Source organism: Theropithecus gelada, chromosome 15, assembly GCF_003255815.1.
Source record: "Theropithecus gelada isolate Dixy chromosome 15, Tgel_1.0, whole genome shotgun sequence".
Classification (NCBI taxonomy): domain Eukaryota; kingdom Metazoa; phylum Chordata; class Mammalia; order Primates; family Cercopithecidae; genus Theropithecus; species Theropithecus gelada.
In genome coordinates, this window is record NC_037683.1 from 35,612,123 (window position 1) to 35,622,564 (window position 10,442).

The following is a 10,442-nucleotide window of genomic DNA, read 5'->3' on the forward strand; positions in this document are numbered from 1 at the left end:
TTATTTAAAGATTTCTTGTATCTTTTTAAGTTTTGGGCTTAGAATCGATTTGCTGAACAATTAGGACTACCAAGCAGAAGAAGAAAGGAAGCCTCCCTCCTTTCTCCACGTTGCCATAGGGTTGGCAGAATCTCCACTGCTGCCCTCCTCAGCCTTTGTGAAGTAAGAGGGATACAGAAAGGTGTGGAGGGCGGGCATGGAACCTGACTGGGAAGATTGCTGGTGAGCTGCCATCTGCCCAAGCAATCCATGTCTAGGTGATACAAACTTAAAATTCAGAGCTATGTGGGTACTAGAGTGATCTGTGCTCTGGGATCTAAACATTTAAATTTGATTTTATAATTATTCATGCTATTAAGTAACACAAAATAGGCACTGGAAAGGGTTATAGAAAAAAGGGTTTATATCTAAATATTTTATTGAGGCTTTAACTTAGGTTGAATATGCAATTAGTTTGCATATACATATAGCCTCCCTGCCTCCCCCCATAAATAAGCCTATTTCCTTTACTCTTAAATGAGCTTATTTTATACCATATATACACTTTTTTTTTTTTTTTTTTTAAAGATGGAGTCTTGCTCTGTCGCCTAGGCTGGAATGCAATGGTGCAATCTTGGCTCACTGCAACCTCCGCCTCTCAGGTTCAAGCAATTCTCCTGCCTCAGCCTCCCAAGTAACTGGGATTACAGGCACTCACTGCCATGCCCAGCTAATTTTTTTTTTTTTTTTTTTGTATTTTAGTATAGATGGGATTTCTTTTTGTTTTTTGTTTTTTGTATTTTAGTAGAGACGGGGATTCACCGTTTTGCCCAGGGTGGTCTCAAACTCCTGAGGTCAGGCAATCCACCTGCTTCAACCTCCCAAAGTGCTAGGATTACAGGCATGAGCCACCACACTCGGTCTACTTAAATGAACTTATTTTATACCATATATTTTAAAGTTGAAAACCTATAAATCAGCAGTATCCAATCTTTTGGCTTCCCCAGGCCACCCTGGAAGAAGAATTGTCTTGGGCTGCATATAAAATACATTAAGGATAGCTGATGGGCTTAAAAAAAAGAAATGCAAAAAAATCTCATGTTGTAATAAAGTGTATGAATTTGTGCTGAAAGCCTTCCTAAGCCATATGCGGCCCACAGGCAGCAGGTTGGACAAGTTTGCTATAAATCAAATCATTTATTAAAGTGTAAGGAAGATAGAAAGGAAAGTCCTTACCTCACACTTTTGAACATTATATGCAGTTAGAGGGCACATTGTTTAAAATTAATTATTTAAGGATGAAGACAATTACATAATATTTGAAAACAAACATGCTATTAAAAAAATACGCATTTAAATTAGGAAGTAATTAGACCAATATATGACAGAGGCATCTGTTGCTACGCTATACCCATGTGAAATATATGTGACAATACCCATGTGAAAAGCGGCTCAAGGTTCTCTTACACTCATTAAGCTGCTTTTTTCAAATAAAAGTGGAGTCCAGAGATATATTTGTATATATATACATATATATAATATCAATGACCAGAAATAATTTATCCATCTCACAATTAAACTGGGAGAAGACTAGATTGTCTTACTGAGTGGGAATGTGGGTATTGATGAAAACAGCCTTGTTGCTACTGAAAAATAAAGCTTAAGAAACAAAGAAAGTACAACTAGGCAACAGAAGAAAATGTCAGCCAAGGGAAAAGGACAGCGATGTAAACAGAACAATATTTTAAAATGAGGGAGTATGAATTTTAGCAAGTTGAAAGGAATTGCTATGATCACCTTCCAAAATGATAAAAGTCAAACCGTCAGTTCAAGTGTACACCAAAATGTTCAGTCTGATGAAAGCCAAACACTGACAGTTGAAACGGAAAGAGCAATAGCAGTTTTACCTTAGGGACAAAACTATCATCCCCTACCCCCCACCGAGCACTGACGAGGATGTTGTTCCTTTCAGCTTACTTTTACAGAAGGTGGTCTCAGTTGTGACAAGAATTCTGCCATCCAAGTGATGGGTAAGCACACAAACAGAAAGAGCAGCACGTCCTGCGTGATACAGATAACAAAAGCTTCTCCTGAAGAAGTGCAGTCAGTGAAGACAGAGAGAGAGAGGAAGTGAAAGTGAAATTCTTGGAGGGCGGCCACCTCCTCATCTCCACCTACCATCGGCTTTAGCTCTCTGGCATCAGCGACGCCTCCCTTACCAGCTTCTTTCATTGCTTTCCTACTGTTTTCCACAAACTCCTGCAAAATACGGATCACAATGCGTAAATTCTTGGTTCCTTTCAGATTTGTTAGTAGATGAATTCTAAAGAACATTTACATTTTTGACTCAATCTTGGTAAATGGATGGCCTAAAAACATAGCAATAAAGAATGTTTAGTATCACACATGAGGGCTGCTAAATTTGCAGGAATGGACCCTGCAATCCGCTGATTTAAAACATCTTTCCATCCATTCATTGTGACAATCTTACTAAGGCTCCAAGAAAGAGATAATGTTAGTTCTAAGTGGAAGAGAAAACACCTAACATTTTTAAGAGGCTATTTTCTCATACTCAGAATATCATTTTATTTGTTATTGTTGTTTTTTTCTACATCAAGGTTAAATGAAACAAGAAGAACATGTTACTCCATAAGCCTCCACTTTTAAATAACCACAGAAGGTAAAAGAACACACTGATATTGCTAAGCACATAATGCTTTTTTTCTTAACCAAACCACAAACAAACTATCTTTTAAAAAAGTGTCAATCTGACCATGACATTACTTCATAAAATAGGAAGACAGGGTGTATCAACCAGAACCTATGGTTAGTAGTAGTCGAAATGGGAATGTGCCCCAAAGGGAACATTTCCATTCTGTCAACATTTACGGGGAACTTCTTCATTAAATATCCTCACCATTCCTACAGAGAAAACTGAAGGGTGGAAAATAGTACTTTTTACTCTGCTTTTGATCAGTGACTTAAAAAACAATAACACTCTTCTAAATGCTTTAATCACAAAAGAGATGCAATAATCATGATCAAATTCCATTCAGAAAATAACCAGTTAGAATTAGTTTAGACATTAAGAAAATGTTCACAATTTAGCTGATGTTATCAGAAAAAGAGAAAATCAATGCCAAATAGGTCAGCTAAATCATTTGGCATTCTTGCTATCGGAAAAAAAAAAAAAAATCTAGGCTGGGTGTGGTGGCTCACACCTGTAATCCCAGCATTTTGGAAGGCCAAGGCAGGCAGATCACCTGAGGACAGGAGTTCAAGACCAGCCTGGCCAACATGGTAAAACCCTATCTCTACTAAAAATGCAAAAATTAGCCAGGAGTGGTGGCACACGCATGTAATCACAGCTACTTGGGAGGCTGAGGCAGAACTGCTTGAACCTGGGAGGTAGAGGCTGCAGAGCCAAGACCATGCCACTATACTCCAGTCTGGTTGACAAAGCAAGACTCTGTCTCAAAAAAAAAAAAAAAAATTTAGCCTATTTATTAATACACTTATTTCAGATTTAACTGGATAAAATATGCTCCTGGAAAATGACTTGTTATTTCAATGTATAATGCTTAGTATTCAATATTACCCATTTTGAGATAGAAATATTTCATAGTTTAATAGCAAACTACTATTATTTAGAAAGCATCTTTACTTGGTAACATTTAACACTGATTATAATGGTACTTAAGCCATTTAATAAGGTTTTCAAATTTTTAAAGACATTTAATTGAGGTTCTAATATGAAAAATCTGCATATAATATCTGTGTAAAGGTTCAGATCTTGACTAATAAATAACTATACACTCTATCAGTCATGGGTCTGTTATCCATATTCATCACAAAATGCTTTCAATTTGGCCTACCATATTTAAGATGATGAGTTTTAATCAGGGTTGACAGCAGTAATGTTTGGGGCAATGGTGGACAGAGAAAGACAGGTAGGCACTAGGACCTGGGAAACAGGATATTTTGTCTTTGAGCCCCATTTCAGGAAAAGGCTAGAAGCTGGTTTAAAAAGTCAATTCAAATCTATCTAACTACAGAGAGAGGGGCAGCAGGAATAGGGTGAACTTAGGACTATTAACAAGTACAACTCTAGCTAGGTGGATCTGAAATGATCTTGTCCATGCCAAGAAGCCTTCCTCCCTGACTTACCCAAGATTAACCTCATTCATGAGTCAGTGCTACGGGGTTAATTCTAAATTACTCAATTGCATATAGTGTGAATTAAACATAGATAATGTTTTACAAAATATTTTTATTGGTATTTTTATCCCTAAATTGGAAAGGGCATTTGAAGTACTTACCATCAGCACTTTATCCATATAGAATTCTCTGCCAGGGCTCCCATCATTGTATTTTGTATCAATGGCAAAACACAAGAATAATACATCCACTACCATTTCGTAAATAGACAGGAAGCAATGAGCGACTAGGAAAGCAAAGAGGCAGACGATGATCAGAGGCAGCACCCATACTGTGTAGTCCTGCTGGTAGTTGAGCAGCATAATCCCAGCTAAACCTGTGCTGCAGACTATCAGCACCTGAAGCAGAGAGAACAAAGATCACATTTAATATCCTACTGAAGAAAGCCACTCTTTTCTCATCATTTGCAGACTTCAAATTCTCTTTACTATTTATAAGTGATGGTTGCATGAGGCCATTCAATCTCAAATGAGGAAATATAATCCATATATTCCCATATACACACAGAGTCATGCATGCTTATCATATAATATACATTTTAAAATCATATGTTAAATGATTCTGGTTTAAAGATAATTAAGTTTTCCAAATGCTACGCTGCACCCTAAAACTTAACCTATTTAGAATCTGTGGCAATTTTTAAGATAAATGTACACATATTTTAGAAAAAATTTACACACTCTTAGCACTCAGAAAAAAGTGATATTTCAGTGTAATGGTATGTATTTTTTTCTAAGCATTTTCACATATATGAAATAGTATTATATAAACAAATCACTATAAGCTTTTCATTAATATTTATAGAAGTATCATTATAAATGCTTCATAAATATTTACTCAGCTACATAATTTCATTTTATGAGAGATTTAAAATACATTTAACCACTCTCTTACTGTGGAGATTTACATTGTTTTCAGATATAAATAATGCTGCAACAAACATCTATAGTCTTAGAACTTTTTCTGTGTTTCATATTTTATTTCACACAGAATATGTGGTAAATTTAATATAATTTGCCGTGAAGTTTATATTTGGACTCTCTGTGAAGAAAGAGGTTGCCAAAAACATCCATACTAAAAGAATAAAAGAAATAGCCAATTTAGTTATTGTCAAGAACCACCCACTCTGATGCTTCACCATTTCACATGCAGCATTTTAAATTTTTTGTGGTGTTTAAAATACATTTTATTACAGCTTTTCAATAACCCTATAAATGGTTTATGGCAAATATTATCATCCCATTTTATAGACTGGGAAACATACTTAGAGATGCTAGCCAACCTGAGTAGAAAAAAAAGAGTAGACCCAAGATAAAGGTCATAAGAGTAGAAAAAAGAATAGATCCTACTCAAATAATGGTCTCATGATGTCAACTCCAGTGCTCTTTCCAGATAAAAACTCAGAAATATTTGGATATTGGTACACAGCAGTAATGGATTCTACTGAATTCTAGACACACTCTTTCCCAGTCCATTATTTTGTCTTGTATAAGGCTTTAAGTAAAGGGAAAAAAGAGACCTCTAGAATCATGGCAGCCTGTTCCTGCCTAGCATTAAGCAGAGGCAGAGTGAGAATTCTTCTTTGGCATTTTCTCCAGTATTTATCAACATCAAGGCATTTCTCATTCACCATTATCTTAACTTGGAGTTAAAATGCATTAGATGATACATTGGTTAAGCTATAAATTGATCCCTCTCTCAGATGCTTTTAGTGAGCAAATCTGGGTCTGCCCACGCTTTGGAAGACTCCCCCACCATTTTTGTAGCAACTCACTTATGAATCTTCTCTTATAGTGACTTATTTTCTGGGGTTATTTCCATAGATGGTTAATTACTTCCATTTTCTTTTCTTTTTTTTGAGACAGAGTCTTGCTCTGTCACCTAGGCTAGAGAGCAGTGGCATGATCTTGGCTCACTGCAACCTCCACCTCCTGGGTTCAAGCAATTCTTCGCCTCAGCCTCCCAAGTAGCTGGAACTACAGGTGCTCGCCACCACGCCTGGCCAATTTATTTTTGTATTTTTTAGTAGAGACAGGGTTTCACCATGTTGGCCAGGCTGGTCTCTATCTCCTGACCTCAGGTGATCTGCCCACCTCGGCCTCCCAAACTGCTGGGATTACAGGTGTGAGCCACCGCGCCCGGTCATTACTTCCATTTTCTTCCACTCTCCTGGTTTCAATTTTAGAGTGAGTTATTTCCTGTACTTTCCAAATCTTGCACATTCACCCTATTGGAGGGCTGAGGTTCTTCATGGTCTCAGCATGCCATTAAAAGTTAAACCCCATTGAAATGGTAAAGTTAGTTATAGAAAGAAGGTGTGGCTCAAACAAACTAGATGTTGAGACAAAAAGTTGGTGAGATGGAAGGTTAGATATTCTCATACAAGAGATAACTTCAACAATTAGTGACGTTTAGCCAAAAAAAGTAGTAGTTATTCCCAAATATAATGAAAGAGTGTTATGCACTTATTCAAGCAGATACAGTAATGGTTCTCAAACTGTAGAAAGGCTAAGAATGCAGATTCCTGGGCCCTACTCCCAGAGTCTGGTTGGTTGGATCCACAATAAAGCCCAGTAGTTTGCATTTAAAAAGTATCCCAGGTGCTGATAAAGCCTATGTCTCAAGAAGTACTGGACTATATCAGTGATCTCCATGGTGGAGTACCCACATCCTAGGGAGTATTTAACAGGATCACCTGGGACTTCTATTATATTTCTCATACATTTAGAATGTCTTCTTTAGTATGCTTTATAAGGCATATATTAGTAACAGCTATACACACACACACACACACACACACACACACACACACAATTGATAAATAAATGTAAATATATTAAGCAACTGTGATCAAACTTTTTTCTTAATAGGGCGCATGACTTTAGAAGTTAAGAAATCCTAGCTGGGCATGATGGCTCACACCTACCGTCCCAGCTACTCGGGAGGCTGAGGCAGGAGGATTGCTCGAGCCCAGAACTTTAAGACCAGCCTGGGCACACAACAAGATTTCATCTCAAAAAAAGAAAAAAAAAATAGACATTCCTGTTCTAGAGGATAAATTATTGGAATACAGTAGACGAGATTCATGCTTTGGGTAGGATGTGGGAAGCAGGAAGGAAATGATACTAGTTTTGGAGTCAGAAAGATGTAGATTTGAATCACAGAATTAGTACTTAGTTTTGTAACTCTAAGCAAGCTCATTTAACCATTCTGAGCCTGTTTTTCCATCTTTAAAAGAGACATAATAATACATACATCCCACGATTGTTAAAATAAACATTCTAAAAGTATTTAATGCAATGCCTGGCAATGTTTCTCCCTCCCTCCCTTCCTTTCTTTTTTTGCCATCCTAAGTGCAACATTTATGATGCTCTTTCTCTAGAGAACCTACATTTTGAAAGATATTGTTTGCCAATAAAATAGCATTTATAAGTAATAATTCATATTCTCAATTTTTATTAACCCAAGTCAAATAAATTGTCAACTAGAAGATATAATTAGTGTGAGAAAAGACATTACCAAATGGAGGTAAAATAATTTCACACAGAAGCAAATAAATTTGAGATTGAAGGGTTTCGGGATAGCTTTATTAGGATAAATATCAATACTTAAACATTTTAAATTGGATTATAAATCTCTATTCTTACCTTTAGGACCCTATTGGCCAGTGACCATATGTTACAAGTCACTAAACTAGAAGAGCTAAGGTCTCTTACAAATCTAATTCATATTCCATAAAAACTATCAGGGTACCATAGAAATGGAATCCATAATGATGTCTTTTTTAATTCAGAGTTTTAAAATTGAATTTAAAATTTCGAGGTAATTGTGAATTCACGTGCAGTTGTAAGAAATAGTAGAATGGTTCCATGTACCCTTTACCCAGTTCCCTTCAATGATAACATCTTGTAAAACTATAGCATGATATCGATGTCACAACCATGTTATTGACATTGATATTGTGAAGATGCAGAATATATCCATCATCACTGAAACCCTGCACTTTGCTATTTTATGGGTATTTCCCCTCCTCCTCAACCCGATCTCTAACCACAAATCCATTCTCCATTTCCACACTGCTGTCATTTCACTTTTTTTCTTTTTGAGAAAGAGTCTTGCTCTGTCACCCAGACTGGAATGCAGTGGTGTGATCACGGCTCAATGCAGCCTCTGCCTCCGGGCTGAAGCGATCCTCCCACCTCAGCCTCCTGAGTAGCTAGGAATACAGGTGCACCGCACCATGCCAGGAAAATTTTTGTATTTTTTTGTAGAAATGGGGTTTCGCCACATTTTTCAAGCTGGTCTTAGACTCCTGGGCTCAAGCAATCCACCCTCCTTGGCCTCTCAAAGTGCTGGGATTACAGGTGTGAGCCACAGAGCCCAGCCCTGTTGTAATTTCTATTATATAAACGGAATTAATCTTCTGGGATTAGATTTTTTCGCTCAGCATAGTTTCCTCAAGATTCAGTCAAGTTGCTATGTATACAAACAATTCATTTCTGGCATCATGTTTTATAATGTTTATTATGATCTATTAGTTGAACTCCCTGATTAGAAACAAATTCTGCATGCTAGCAGCCATTTAATTGTAATGAAAAACTCTTTTCGAAAGATTTACTGTATTCTATGATCAGAACTATATTTTTAGGAAAAAAAACTAAAGAACATTGATATTAAAATGTTAGAAACCCAGAAGATTTCTCTTCCTCTTATTTTTCTCTTTTTTGAATTTTTCAATTAAAAAATGTATTTATCATCTTTTATGGTTTTTGAGGTCATTTGAAATACTATAAATATTACATTATTAAAAATATACCTTTCTGGAAAACAATTTGGCAATGCACATCAAGAATCCTAATTAATTCTAACTCTAGGATTCTGTCTTCAGGAAATAAGGATTGACGTGGGCAAGATTTATACACAAATACAAATTTTAGGTTAGTAAAAAATTGAGCACAGCTCAACTGTAAAAAACAGAAAACCTGAGGATTAAATAAATGACACAACAGTTGTATAACCAGAGTTAGAAACGTTTTAAGAAAACAAGAAATGCTCATAATGTAATACCAAGTGAAAAAAGGGATACAAAACTGCCTTTTCTACTAGGTTTCTTTTGTTTTTGTTTTTGAGACAGAGTCTCGCTTTGTCATCCAGGCTGCAGTGTAGTTGCACTATCTCAGCTCACTGTAACCTCTGCCTCTCAGATTCAACTACTTCTCATGCCTCAGCTTCTGAGTAGCTGGGATTACAGGCATGTACCACTACGCCTGGCTAATTTTTATACTTTTAGTAGAGACAGGGTTTCCCCATGTTGGCCAGGTTGGTCTCGAACTCCTGACCTCAAGTGATCCACCCACCTTAGCCTCCCATAGTGTTGGGATTATAGGTGTGAGCCACCGTGCCTGGCCCTCTACTAGATTTTAAATTCTATGTATTGATCAGTATATCACCAGGACCTATAATAGTCCTTTCCACATTACTAGTAGGCACTCTATAAAGATACGAATAAAAGGATATGATAAACAAAGAAAAAGTTTTGACAGGTCACTAGGCTGCTAAAAAAAGTCAACTTTAGAACATTGTGTTTTATCATCTTTATATTTTTTTCTCTCTTTTTTTTTAGACAGTCTTGCTCTATCGCCCAGGCTGGAGTGTAGTGGTGCGATCTCGGCTCACTGCAACCTCTGCCTCCTGGGTTCAAATGATTCTCCGCCTCAGCCTCCCAAGTAGCTGGGACTACGGGTGCTCGCCACCACACCCAGCTAATTTTTTTTTTTCGTATTTTTTTAGTAGATATGGGGTTTCGCCACATCATTGACCAGGCTGGTCTCGAACTCCTGACCTCAGGTGATCTGCCCACCTCAGCCTCCCAAAGTGCTGGGATTATAGGCGTGAGCCACCGCGCCCAACCCATCTTTTTATTTTTCATTAAAAAAATAATGCGCACTCGCCCGGCGCGGTGGCTCAAGCCTGTAATCCCAGCACTTTGGGAGGCAGAGAAGGGCGGATCACGAGGTCAGGAGATCGAGACCATCCTGGCTAACACGGTGAAACCCCGTCTCTACTAAAAAATACAAAAAAAAAACTAGCCGGGCGAGGTGGTGGGCGCCTGTAGTCCCAGCTACTCGGGAGGCTGAGGCGGGAGAATGGCGTGAACCTGGGAGGTGGAGCTTGCAGTGAGCTGAGATCCGGCCACGGCACTCCAGCCTGGGCGACAGAGCAAGACTCCGTCTCAAAAAAAAAAA

General features: G+C 37.6%; 1 protein-coding gene across 3 annotated transcripts in view; it reads right to left on the reverse strand.

Annotated features, from left to right (window-relative positions):
- SLC44A1 (solute carrier family 44 member 1) overlaps positions 1-10,442 on the reverse strand; it is a 199,143-nt gene that overhangs the window by 52,287 nt on the left and 136,414 nt on the right. For all 3 annotated transcript variants that reach the window (XM_025359139.1, XM_025359138.1, XM_025359140.1), the window contains exons 14-15: positions 4,299-4,535; positions 2,158-2,238 (exon numbers count right to left, since the gene is read on the reverse strand). In XM_025359139.1, coding sequence (XP_025214924.1) covers positions 2,158-2,238; positions 4,299-4,535 — 318 coding nt within the window. The remainder of the gene's footprint in view (positions 1-2,157; positions 2,239-4,298; positions 4,536-10,442) is intronic.